Genomic DNA, 14,426 nt, shown 5'->3' with positions numbered 1-14,426 from the left:
AGATTTTTTTCCTGAAGTAGGCAGGAAATGAATTACAAGGAAATAAACAATTAAGGTTCTGCAAAAGGACCCACATGTACTTTCAATTTCTGTCTTCTCACATCTTAAACAGGAAATTCTAGAGAAAAAGAATTAAATAAGTAAATCTAGTTGTTTAGAGGCATTGATAAAGGAGGTATTTTCTGGTGTGTCAAGAGTCACTTATTAGCGTCACAATGCTTCTCTGGGAAATGTTAAGAGATTTTTTGTTTTTGTTTTTGTCTTATAGCCACGCTCTAGAACGACATCAGTTTTTTTTAAGGGGCCAGGAAAGGTGGTGATGGTTGCCATTTGCATGTAAGTACTGAAATATAAGCCTTTTAAAATAGAAATATTTTTAATGTATATATCCTTGAATGTATAAATTTATTACTTGGTACCTAGATAAAGATAAAGGTGCTATCTGAAAATTCTTCTCTCATTTTCACTGGCATTTATAGAAGTCTTTTTTAAAAAGTTGAATTGGCCAAGGTTATTTTTAGAGTAACTAAAGCAACCTGGGTTATAACTACTGAAGAGTACCTGCGCTTTTATTTTTCTCCCACTTAACCTTGGTAGAACATAATTAATGCTTTTGCCTCTTTCTCTTTTCCTCTTTCTTCTTTTTTTTTTTTTAACTTTTTATTTTATATTGGAGTATAGGCAGTTAACAATGTTGTGATAGTTTCAGGTGCACGCAAAGCGACTCAGCCATACATATACATGTATCCATTCTCCCCGCAAACTCCCCTCCCATCCAGGCTGCCACATAACACTGAGCAGAGTTCCCTGTGCTATACAGTAGGTTATTCATTTTAAATATAGCAGTGAAGTACTCCTCTTTCTTCTTGATTCCTGTTATTTTGCCTACCTTTTATCTATTTTGCTGAATAATCTAATTTTGTATGTTTGTGCATTAATTCCATAATTCATTAGTTCTTTTATTTCTAAAATACATATGTTACATGTGTCAGGAATTTTGATATGGTCTGGAAATGTAAAGGTAAAATACATAATTCTTATCTTCAAGGATTGGAGGGACACTAGACTAGAAGAAGTCATTTGTAATAATACAGAAAAGATAGTGGTAGTAGGGATGGAGAGTCACGGTTAGTTTCAAAAAGTATTTAGGTGGTCTGGTTAGCGATGGTGCCCAGGTTTCTGATTTGGACAATTGGATAGATATTGCACCATCACTGAGAGAAGGAATGCTGGAAGGAGGGGCAGGGTGGGAGTAAAGGAAATAATGAGTTCCTTTTTGAGTTTGAGCTATTTATAGGGCACCCAAGGGGAGTTGGTCAGCAGAATTAATTCTTTTCATTAATAAAACAGGATTAACAGTGAAAGCTTTTTACATTGGAGGAATGTATGTAATGTATATAAACTGCTTAGCATAGTACCTGTTACATAATATGTACTTAATAATTATTATTGTTAGTATATGTGGCTCCGAAGCTCAGGAGGGATTAGAGATATAGAGTCAAGAGTTATTAGTGTGTAGATGATAATTAAAGCCATAGGAGTAGTTAAGATCACCTGGAGAATGTGTATATAGTGTATGAGGAAGGAGAAGCTCTTGAGAAAAAACCTTGAAGAACGCTAACATTTAAGAAACGGGTAGAAGAAAAAGAGCCTGCAGAAGAGACTGAGGAAGAGTAAAGAGAAAGGTAGGAAGAAAACCAGTAGTATTGTGGAAATCAAGGAAGACAGTGTTTTCAGAAAATAGTGGCAAATGCTTCTGTGAGATTAAGGAAAATATTAAAATGTTTTCAGGAATTTAATAGCAAGAAACAGTTGATATATTGATAAAAACAATCTTATGAGGTGTTAGCGGCAGAAGCCACTGTTTAGTGGATTGAAGACTGAGTGCAAAGTGAGGAAAACTGAGACAGCAAGAGTGGATGTAATTCTTTCAAGAAATTATTTGAAATGGAGGAGAGGAGAAAAGGGTAGCTGGAAGGGGATGTACAGTTTCCTCATTTATAAAATGAGGATGAAGTAACTACTACAATGTTAGCATTTGCATAATAGAATTATAATAAAACATGGTAAGTGACTATAGTATAGTGCCTGAGATAAATTATACTAGTTATTACTGTTGGAATCTGAGTACAGCTGGCTTCCTCAGAGCTAACCATGTTTATTTTAGCATGTATGGCCTTCTCATATGACACAGACTATTTGGTCTAGTTTTGTCTTCACCTCTGGCATCTGCCTAATTAAATAAACCGACCTTCACCAACGTCTTCCCTTTGACACTGGCCTACTGAACAATACCAAGTGCACATAAGACACATAATTTCCTTTCTGATTCCATTTTGTTCATATGTAGAACACCCTCTTTTCTCATCTTCTCAAAACGTACTTAAGTAATTTGCTGGCACGTATCATGCCTCTTTCATTTAAATATTTAATGAAACCATAATCTGTGTTCTTCAAATTTGTACTCCTGTTGCCTAAAACATAGTAAATCTTAAAGACTAGGGATTCTTTCTAATTTACTTTGAACAGAATCTAGTGTGTGTGTGTGTGTGTGTGTGTGTATAAATTAAGTAAGCTTTTAATGGGAATTTTTATTTAAACCTATGCTAAGTTATTTTCTCTTTCTCTCCTAGCAATGGATTAAACTGTTTCTTCAAATTTCTTGCCTGGATTTATACGGGTTCAGCAAGTATGTTCTCAGAAGCTATACACTCTTTATCTGATACTTGTAATCAGGTGAGGGGTAAAAGCTTCTTTCTTATTAAAGTAATATATTTTTTGAGGCTTTAGTCTAAAAGTTGACATATTTAAAAACATAATGATTCCTATAGTTGGGTTGTGGAAGAAAATGAAAGTTGTTTTACTTTTGAATGATGATGTACATAGAAACATGACATAGTATTTGAAAGCAGTTTGTTACGCTTTAAAAACTTTTAATAATCAAATATGAAGTGTAAGATTATCAGTCACAGAGGCTATTGTAGAAGAGATTCTTATATTAGGTAGAAATTTGGTCTGTGAATATGAGTTCTTATAACTGTACGAGCCGGTGGATTTAAGTGTTTTGAATAAAGATATAAAATAGTCACATGTGATTGATGAATTATAATGATTTTCACCTTAGACTAGTATTTTGATTTTGAATACTACAAATCTAAGCCTTTTTTAAGAACACAACATTTCTACTTGTATATCATTTCACATTTTAAAGAATGTGGCCTGTTAAGGAGAAAACCTTTTTAGTATTTATTTATTTATTTATACTCCTGTTATGTAAGAACAGATTTGGGAGAACTTACAATAAAAGACACAGGTATAATAAGAATATTTAAGAGAAAGTTAAAAATAATAATAAAATGGTAAGAAGCAGGGAGAGCAATCTTAATAAAATTAAACCTGAGAACTCATGTAACTCACTGTCAAATGGATTAAAACGTTTTGTAAAAGTAAGGAAACAATACAGGCATTTGCTATTAGTACTAACAGTCATTCTCTTGAATTAAATTTTTATACTCAGTAAATATTTAATAACTACTATTATATAATATTTTGCCTGTTGAGTCGGGGGAGAGGAGGGTGGGAGAGATATGACACACAGTACCTATTTTGTTGAAAGCTTATGTGAACATAAGAAAATTAAAATGTGAAAATATTTGTACATTTGGCCAAGGAGATATGTACATATTATTAATTTTAGTATTAGTTGTTATTTAAAACATTAAAGACAATTTTTTAAAAATTTATTTATTTTATTTTTGGCTGCATTGGGTCTTTGTTGCTGCCCATGGGCTTTCTCTAGTTGTGGAGAGCGGGGGCTGCTCTTCGCTGCGGTGCATGGGCTTCTCATTTGCAGTGGCTTCTCTTTTGGCACAAGGTGCGCAGGCTTCAGTAGTTGTCGCAGATGGGCTTAGTTGCTCCGTGGCATGTGGGATCTTCCCGGACCAGGGCTTGTACCCGTGTCCCCTGCATTGGCAGGCGGATTCTTAACCACTGTGCCACCAGGGAAGCCCTGAATACAATTTTTAAGTGTCTGTACTCTGAAATACTATTTAGGGATTTAAAAGCATGTGGTAGATAGCTATGTACTGATCTGGAATAATAACCATGATATGAATAAAAAAATCAAGTTGTAAAACATTATGTACAGAACTTATGTTTCTAGCCATGATGGACTAATGAGGATTGGACTTTAGCCTTTTGCTATAAACAGCTAAAAAACTAGACAAAATATATTAAACAATATTTTCAAACATTGGACAATAGCAATGCAAGACCATGATCCCTGAGGAAGGGGAACAGGTGAATTGAACTCTGTGATTTCTCTGGTGTTTTGCTTGGAGGCGCATTTGCGGTAGTGGAACAGGGTGGGAGACCCATCATAGAGTTGAGAAGGTAGAAATTAGGGTTAGTGAGTCTGAAGTGGCTAGAAATTACAAGGCTACAGAAGTCTACATAGGGTTTTCCTTGAGTTGAATCTTCGCTGAGTGTTAGATTACACATGTGTAGGGTAAAGCTCCATGAGACCAGGCAAAGAACCAGCAGGGAGCGTTAAGCTGAGTAATTCCTAGAGTTCACATCGGGCTTGGATTAATTAAGTTCTGACGTTCTGAGATAGAGAGTCCTGACTGATTACCCAGGCCAGTAGAAGGCTCAGACCTTAGTAGTAGGGCTAAATTATCTTAGTTGTAAAGACTATCCTAGAACAGGGGTCCCCAACCCCCAGGCCACATACCAGTACCTATCCTTGGCCTGTTAGGAACTGGTCCACACAGCATGAGGTGAGTAGCGAGCGAGCAAAGCTGCACCTGCCGCTCCCCATCGCTTACATCACCGCCTGAACCATCTCCACCCCATCCCCCACCGTCTGCCACTGGTCCGTAGAAAAATTGTCTTCCACGAAACCGGTCCCTGGTGCCAAAAAGGTTGGCAGCTGCTGTTCTAGAAGCTTTCTAACAAAGCTCTAAGGGATCACACTGATTTACAAGTAACTTAATTACCTGTGAGAATAAAGCCCCACATGCTATTATAAGGAAGACAAAATCCAGACACACAGTATAACATTCACAGTGTCAGCATCTAATAAAAAAATTAGTAGACGACCATGAAGCAGAAAGTCTGACTCACAACCAGGGGAAAAATTAGTCAGTAGAAAGACTCAATTGACATATGGTAGAATTAGCAGAAAAGGATAAGTGGCTATTATAACTACGTTCATGTATTGAAAAGAAAATATGAACATCATGAAAAGAGAAATGGAAGATACAAAGAAGAACCAAATGGAACTTTTAGAGCTGAAAAATATGTCTGATGTGAAAAATCCATTATATAGAATTAACAGCAGATTAGACGTCATGGAAAAAAATGATGAGTGAACTCAAATATATGGCAGTAGAAAACATTCATACTAAAACTAGAGTGAAAAGAGACTAAAAAAGATGAAGGGAGCCTTAGACCTGTGGGACATTATCAAGAGAATTCTGTCAAACATTTAACGAAGAAATAATGCCAGTAGTACACAGACTTTCAAATATAGAGTAGAAGGAAACACTTTTCAACTCCTCTAGTAAGGCTATCATAACCCTGATACCAAAACCTTAAAGTTATTCCAAGAAAAAAAAATACAAACCAGTATCTCTCATGAACATAGATGCAAAAATCCTTAAGATATAATCACATTGAATCTAGCAGTACACAAAAATGGTAATACATCATAATCAAGTGAGTATTATTCCAAGAAGCATGGTTAGTTTAACATTCAAAATCAATAGAAGGTTAATGTACAAAAGTCAGTTGCAGGTGCTTCCCTGGTGGCGCAGTGGTTAAGAATCCGCCTGCCAATGCAGAAGATACGAGTTCGAGCCCTGGTCCAGGAAGATCCCACATGCTGTGGAGCAACTAAGCCCGTGCGCCACAACTACTGAGCCTGCGCTCTAGAGCCTGCGAGCCACAGCTACTGAGGCCCGCACGCCTAGAGCCTGTGCTCCGCAACAAGAGAAGCCACCACGATGAGAAGCCGGTGCACCACAACGAAGAGTAGTCCCCGCTCGCGGCAACTAGAGAAAGCCACGCACAGCAACGAAGACCCAACACAGCCAAAAATAAGTAAATAAATAAATTTATTTTTAAAAAAATCAATTGTATTTTTACTATCAGGAAACAAATGGAGAGTGAAATTTTTAATAAATTCCATTTATGATGTTAAATACTTAGGAGTAAATTTAACAAAAAATGTGTAAGACTTTAACACTGGAATCTTAAAATGTAACTAGGGGAAATTAAAGATGACCTAAGGGGCTTCCCTCCTGGCTCAGTGGTTCAGAGTCCGCCTGCCGATGCAGGGGACGCGGGTTCGTGCCCCGGTCCAGGAAGATCCCACATGCTGCAGAGCGGCTGGGCCCGTGAGCCATGGCCGCTGAGTCTTTATGTCCAGAGCCTGTGCTCCGCAACAGGAGAGGCCACAATAGTGAGGGGCCCGCATACCGCAAAAAAAAAAAAAAAAAAAAAAGACCTAAGGAGGTGGAGAGAGATACCATGATCATGGATTTGATAACCACGTTAATATGTCAGATTTCCCTAAATTAATCTATAGATTTCATATAATCCAGCAGATTCTTTTGTAGAAATTGACAAACTGATTAAATTCTAAAATTTATATGGAGGGACTTCCCTGGCAGTCCAGTGGTTAAGACTCCACTCTTCCACTGCACAGGGTATGGGTTTGATCCCTGGTTGGGGAACTAAAATCCCACATGCCGCATGGCGTGGCCAAAATAATAATAAAAATAAATAAAATTTATATGGAAATGTAAAGAACCTGGAATATTCAAAGCAATCTAAAAATAAGTGAAAGAAATTTGGAGGGCTTTAAAACTTATTTCAGAGCACAGTAATTAAGACAGTGCGGTATTGGCACAAGGACTGACAGACCAGTGGAACAGAATAGAGGGTCCAGCAACAGACCCTCAGTTACATAGTCAGTTGATTTTTGACAAAGGCACCAAAGCAATTCAGTGAAGAAAAGAAACTCTTCAACAAACGGTATGGGAAAGGTTGGATATCCACATGGATAAAAAAACGAAGGACCTTGATTCCCACTCATGCCGTGTACAAATTTAAGGTGGGTCATAGACCCAGATGTACAAGCTAAAACTATAAAAATACTAGAAGGAAACCTAGGAGAATATCTTCTAAGCCTTTGGGTAGGCAGAGATTTCTTAAACAGAACACAGAAACAAAACCATAAAATAAAAAAATTTACAAATTAAACTTCATCAAAATTAAATACTCTTACTTATTAAAGGACACTTTTTTTGGGGCTGCATTGGGGCTTTGTTGCTGCACATGGGCTTTCTCTAGTTGCAGCGAGCAGGGACTACTCTTCATTGTGGTGCACAGGCTTCTCATTGCAGTGGCTTCTCATTGCGGAGCACAGGCTCTAGGTGCGCAGGCTTCAGTAGTTGCGGCATGTGGGCTCAGTTGTTGCGGCACGCAGGCCCTAGAGCGCGTGGGCTTCAGTAGTTGCAATGCATGGGCCCAGTAGTTGTGGCACATGGGCTCAGTAGTTGTGGCTTGCAGGCTCTAGAGTGCAGACTCTAGTAGTTGTGGCGCATGGGCTTAGTTGCTCTGCGGCATGTGGGATCTTCTCAGACCAGGGCTTGAACCCGTGTCCCCTGCATTGGCAGACGGATTCTTAACCACTGCGCCACCAGGGAAGTCCCTGAAGAATACTTTTAAGGCAATAAATAAGCAAGCTGCTCATAGGGAGAAAATATTCACAAAGCATATAATCTGACAAAGGACTGGTATCCAGGATAAATAAAGAACTTGTATAACTCAATATTAAAAAGACAGTCCAGGGCTTCCCTGGTGGCGCAGTGGTTGAGCGTCCGCCTGCTGACGCAGGGGACACGGGTTCGTGCCCCGGTCCGGGAGGATCCCACATGCCGCGGAGCGGCTGGGCCCGTGAGCCATGGCCGCTGAGCCTGCGCGTCCGGAGTCTGTGCTCCGCAACGGGAGAGGCCGCAACAGTGAGAGGCCCTCATACCACAAAAAAAAAAAAAAAAAAAGACAGTCCAGTCTTTTTAACAAGCTGAAGACTTGGAAAGGTACTTCACAATGATACCTGAATGTGGTTGATGGACACACAAAGAGGTGCTCAGCACTATTAATCATCAGGAAATGTATATTGTAACCCCAACAAGACATCTCTACACATCTGCTATTATGGCTAAAATTTAAGAGCCTGACAATCAAATATTGGTGAAGATGTAAAGCACCCAGACTTTTTAGACGTTGCTGGTGGAGTATAAAATGTTACAGCTACTCTTAAATTTGTCAGTTTCTTGTAAACATATGCCTACTGTTTGACTTAGCAATTCCACTCCTAAGTATTTATCCAAGAGTAATGTGAACAAATGTCCACAAAGACTTGTATAAGAATGTTTCTAGCACCATAAAGGTGCTATAATGGGCAAAAAACTGGAATCAACCCAAATGTCCATCAACAGTGGGATAAACAAGTTGTTGTATAGTCATACAATAGAATAGTATCTAGAAATAAAAAGAAATACTTATCCGTAAGTAGCATATAAGCATCTCTAACAGTATGTTGAATAAAAGAAGGCAAATACAAAAGAGTAGTTACTGTGTGATGCCATTTATATTAAGTTCTAGAATAGAACTTTGGCTTTAATCTTTGGGGGAGAACAGGATTAGCGATAGTCTATGATATCTTATTTTTATAAGAAGAACTAATAAATAATGGCCATATTCAACTTAGGAAACATTTGTCATCTCACACTTCATTGCACAGCCAACCTGAACATTAAGTACTTTAAAAATAATTGAACACTCATTGACTATTATGTAAACATTATAAACACAGATACATATATAGTGTGAATTGATAATGAATATTTCAGTTTTAATATACAGATTTAAAAATTATATGTTCTTAATTTACTCTCATTCTCTTAGTTTAATTCACTGAAAAGCCATCATCTGTGTTTTAGGTAGTTTTGACTCTCTTTTCCTTTGGAATACAGTAGAAAAAAACTTGTAATATTCTGTATATTTTGGATTGGATTTCTGATATCAAAACTTAAAAGTCAGTATATATTTGTTTTAGCCTTTTTTTTTTTGGCTGTGCCGCAAGGCATGTATTGTAGTTCTCTGACCAGGAATCGAACCCGTACTCCCTGCATTGGAAGTGTGGAGTCTTAACCACTGGACCGCCAGGGAAGTCCCTGAATGGACTAGCCATTTGCAAGGTGGTATAATCCCCATGTATTTTACAAGAGGGAATGTTTCTATAAATGCCCAGTAACCTACAGAGAAACTTCATCATGAAGAATTTGGTAATCTTGAAGACTTACCTATTTGATTATTTGATACAATACTGAAAAAATGCAAAAACCCTAGCTTAGTCAAAAAAAATCACATAGGGTATTCACTCAGGCTTTGTGTTTTTATTAAATAAATAATTCTAGTGTAATCTTTTTCAGATTTCTAAATTTACATCAAATTAAGAGAAAGGATACTAAGTGCAAGCATAATATTGAGCGGTACCAGTGGATAGCTCTTTTTAACAAAAGATACAATCAAAAAAAGAAACAGAAATAAAAGTAAGAAAAGATGAAGGCAAGGGAGGAAGGAAGGAGAGAAAGGTGGTAACTAGGATTAAAGACTTACATTTTTCTTATATTTACTTTAGACTTTTTTTCCGTAGAGAAATAAAATTTTAGTTATAACTAGTCTTCCATCTTTATTTCTTCCTTCCACACCCCAGATAGTCACTGCTCTGTATACATTGATGTGTATACTTCATGCGCATGGTTTTGCAGTTTTACTAGAAATGTAAATGTATCATGTCCACATACAGTTTGTACTCACTCTTACTGTCTTTGGTACTTGCCTGGCGGTCCAATGGTTGAGACTTCGCCTTCCAGTGCAGGTGGTGCGGGTTCGGTCCCTGGTCGGGAAACTAAGATCCCACATGCCTTGAGCCAAAAAACCAAAACATAAAACAGAAGCAGTATTGTAACAAATTCAATAAAGACTTAAAAAAAAATGGTCCACATCAAAAAAAAAACAAAACAAAAAACTTTTACTGTCTTTTATTTGTGCAGCTATACAAGTTATTCTTCCTGTAAAAAATCAGATATTACAGACCACGCTAAACCTACTTCTCTCCTCAGAGGTATAAACAGAATTAAATGTGAGTTCTTTCAGACCTTTTCCTGTGCTTTACATTATATGTCATTTACAAAAACTACAAAACATAAGTTCTTTTGTATTGTACGTGCGGTTCCTAAACTTGCTTTTTTCCCGTCCACTGAATGGTACGTCTAGGAGCTTTCACCATGTCAGTACAGAGAGCTCTATTTCCTTTTACACTGTTGTAGAAGTAATTTATGGTTTGGTTATACCATGATTTATTTTGCCACTCCCCACTGAAGGAGTTTTAGGTTGCTTTCACATTTTACGTCATTATTCAGTGTTGTTTTGAACCCCTTTCGGTTCACCTTTATTTCTCTATGGTAAGTACTGGAAACAAGAATTGCTGGGCTATTGGACATACACATGTTAAGTACTTCTTTGTCATTGTCAAGTTGTGCCCTCCAGACTGGCTTATTATATTCCCTTGCTAATGATTATTTACCTTCTTCTCTCCATAGGCCTTACTAGCATTGGGCATCAGTAAGTCTGTTCAAACACCAGATCCTACTCATCCGTAAGGACGTTGTCTTTATTTTGTTTTCATGTGTTTTGGCAGCAAGTAGTTGAATTATAGAAATCTCTTGCAATTTATAGACCTGCAGTTTTGTGTTAAAGATTTGGTCATTTCTTCTGCTGTTGTATTTAAAATGCAGGACTCAAGCTCTGTGTCAAAGTAAATTCAAGATATAATTTGAAAATGAGGTTCAAATTATTTTTATGCTTTGTAACATAGCAAAGAGAACCTGTCCTCTTTGTATTTGATAGTTAATAACAAAGCACGTGTTTTGATCTTAGAGTTCTGTTTTATTTGGTCAAAGGAGATATATATATTTCACATTTGGACTAATAGGCCACTCAATCTAAAATTTTAGTGATAATTTCTATTAAATTTATGCTTAATGTATTTTAATCCCCCTGTTGTGATTTGGAAATAGGATTCTATTAATATTTCAAAATTACTTATTTGTAAAATGAGTATGCTCTTTAGGGTATATTATTTTGAATTATATTAGTTATTTGATACAAAGACTTTTTTTCTGTTGCTTCTACTAACATAACCAGGTGAAAATTTTGAATTCCACATGTATTATTTTGTTTTTAACAAGCTTCTGTAGTAGAATTTGAGCAGTCAAATTTGCCTTAAGGCAAAAAACAAATACACTTTTATTTCCATAAAGGAATCTGCCTCTGTGCTTTATATAAATGCCTTTCTTTACTTGAAAGTCAGGCACTCCTGTTTTCATATAAATAATAGCATATTATTGAATATCCTATAACTATCAGTAAGCTCGGACAGAGAACAGCTACCTTTCTAGTCTGCTAATTACACATGGTTATAGTATTTTACTCTGTCAAAAAAAATTTTTCCGGACCAGTTTTATATGCCAAAAATTTAAAAACGGTAAAATTTAAAAGTTTTAGGTTGTAAAGATTTCTTCTTAAGATATTTTCAACAACCTACTTTAGTACTGCCCAATAGAATTTTCTACAGTAATAGAAATATTTATTTATATCTGTTCATTGTGATAGTCACTAGCTGCATGTGGCTGTTGAGCACTTGAAATGTGGCTAGTGCGACTGAAGAACTGTATTAAAATTTTATCTAGTTTTAAGTAATTTAAATTTAGATAGTCTTATGTAGCTAGCGACTTACATTGGACAGTGCAGATCTACATAGTTAAAAATTTTAGGGACTTCCCTGGTGGCGCAGTGGTTAAGACTCTGCGGGCTCCCAATGCAAGGGGCCTGGGTTTGATCCCTGGCCCAGTACTAGATCCCGCATGCATACCACAGCTAAGAGCTTGCATGCCACAACTAAGACCCAATGCAACCAAAAAAAAAAATTTTTTTAATGAGAATCTCCAAATTCCTTGAAAACACATAAAATGAAAGTAATGCCATTTAATTTAGATCTTAATTTACCTTAACTTAAATAAATAAATAAGTATATCTCCTTTCTTACTTTGAGGGGGAAGCTTTAGAAGAATATAAATTGTTCTAAATCAAGCTGATAGAACACCATCACATCTATAAACTGATAATTTCCTATGGCAAGATTACATATTTGCAAAAAGAATTCAAAAAGCAATTTTAATTCAGAACTCTTGTTTAAATTTGCATCTGCTAGAAGGGTGCCATAGAGTTTGGGTTTGGGAGTAAATTTCCCAGAAAATACTTTTATTAATGAATGATTCTTTTCCTCTTGTAGTATCCCATATTTTAAAATTTCTTATTACTCAGTATTTTATTGGTACATACAGTAATACAGAATAATGCACACACTGACCAAAAGACTTTAAAAAAACCCCTGAGATTTAACCAAAAAAAATTACCATAAAAACACCCAGAAAACTGAAGCTCTTAGTCTTTTAATGATGGTAATTAGTGGCACTTCCCTGGCGGTCCAGTGGTTAAGACTCCGCACTTGCACTGCAGGGGGCGTGGGTTCGATCCCTGGTCTGGGATTTAAGGTCCCACATGCTGCTCGGTGCAGCCAAAAAAAAAAAAGATAATAGTTAGTTACTGTGTGTTACACTATACAGAAACAGCAAAAAGTATCTAGCGTCAAGTTATAAGTAATATAAATTGTAGGAAATATAAATTATAGAAGAAGACAAATGAGAAGCTGCATTACAAGTAAATATAAATGTTACCATCTTCATTAAACATCTGAATGCATTTAAAAAATAAATTTTGCCTGCATTTGTGTTACATAAAAGTAAAGTTGCTCTAGTAAATCAAAGCAAATATATGAAAGAGGGGTTAGAAAATACCTGAATTAAATCATATTCACTCTCTTTTTATATAGTTTCAAAGATCTTGCAGTTTTTTCCACTTTATGTATTGATTTTCTGATTAGATTTGAGTTTGGCACTTACATTTTACTTAAATATAAAATCATAACATCATGATGTTATAAGAAGTTTTTTTTTTCATTGACCTGTTAAACATTTTGAGAGGAAATCATTTATATTTCTTGTAAACTATATTATCTTTTTTATTTTTCAGGTATGGATTTTCAAATATGCGCTATATTGCTTCACTAATTAGTGGTGTTGGTATTTTCATGATGGGTGCAGGATTATCTTGGTACCATGGAGTCATGGGATTGCTTAATCCTCAACCAATAGAATCTCTTCTATGGGTAATCTTCTCCCCTCCTCCCCCCTCAGTTTTGAAGTAATATGAAATAGTGATTAGGTACAGTAGAATGCCTTTGTCATATTGATGTTAAAGAATGGGACGAAATATACCTTCTTTTTTTTTTTTTTTTCCGGTATGCGGGCCTCTCACTGTTGTGGCCTCTCCCATTGCGGAGCACAGGCTCCGGACGCGCAGGCTCAGTGGCCATGGCTCACGGGCCCAGCCGCTCTGCGGCATGTGGGATCTTCCCAGACCAGGGCACGAACCTGTGTCCCCTGCATCGGCAGGCAGACTCTCAACCACTGCGCCACCAGGGAAGCCCGAAATATACCTTCTTGACTGTAATATAGGGTTATGTATCTGTAGTTGTGTTTTTTAGAATGTGACTGGACATGACCTCTAAATCCATATGATTCAGTGATGTTGAGCAAGAGTATCTCTGTAGGTACAGTTGTTAAACACTTTGTCCTTGGTTAAAATTTTGGGCAATTCTGTTAATTTCTGCTGTTACTTTTGAAAAGCAAGAAGACCTCTGTTCACTTTTAGTCCCAGGAATAAATGTCCTATCAGTAGTTAAAATAACCATTCCTTTGTAACAGTCATATGTTAGAATGTTATTTAAAGTTAAACCTTCTCCTTTCCCTCATTCTGGTAGGAAGCCTACATTGAGAGAATGGGAGTGTGGTTCCCTTCTGTATTTTTTCACTTAAGGGCTTCTCTTCTCTCCTACTCCATAGATTGCCTCTGGCAGCACTGAAGGTAGAGATAGGGGACAGAAAGGTACTACTTTACTGGCACCAACGTCATCTTGCACTGGTTTCCACTGGCCTTTGTAGATACTTAAAGCTGTCTTCTTTTCCTCTCATGGAAACTTCTTGGAGATTACTCTGCTTGGCAGCTCTGACTGTAGCTCCCTTGACAAGTGCAAATTGGGCATGTGGCACCCCTGTCAGCTTCTGTATCTCACAGTGTAGCTCCAGACTATTTTTGCTGATGTTGCCAGTAAGATTCAGTGGAAAGAGCCTAGAATTGAGTTAGGAAAACCTGTATTCTAGTTCTTATTC

General features: G+C 36.9%; 1 protein-coding gene across 2 annotated transcripts in view; it reads left to right on the top strand.

Moving 5' to 3' along the window:
• Window positions 1–14,426, top strand: part of SLC30A9 (solute carrier family 30 member 9) — a 68,111-nt gene that overhangs the window by 33,561 nt on the left and 20,124 nt on the right. For both annotated transcript variants that reach the window (XM_082653657.1, XM_082653656.1), the window contains exons 8-11: window positions 269–336; window positions 2,634–2,736; window positions 10,677–10,732; window positions 13,228–13,363. In XM_082653657.1, the coding sequence (XP_082509783.1) occupies window positions 269–336; window positions 2,634–2,736; window positions 10,677–10,732; window positions 13,228–13,363 (363 nt within the window). The remainder of the gene's footprint in view (window positions 1–268; window positions 337–2,633; window positions 2,737–10,676; window positions 10,733–13,227; window positions 13,364–14,426) is intronic.

Source organism: Grampus griseus (assembly GCF_964374135.1).
Source record: "Grampus griseus genome assembly, chromosome: 4".
NCBI classification, from domain to species: domain Eukaryota; kingdom Metazoa; phylum Chordata; class Mammalia; order Artiodactyla; family Delphinidae; genus Grampus; species Grampus griseus.
This window is presented reverse-complemented; position numbering and strand designations above follow the sequence as displayed.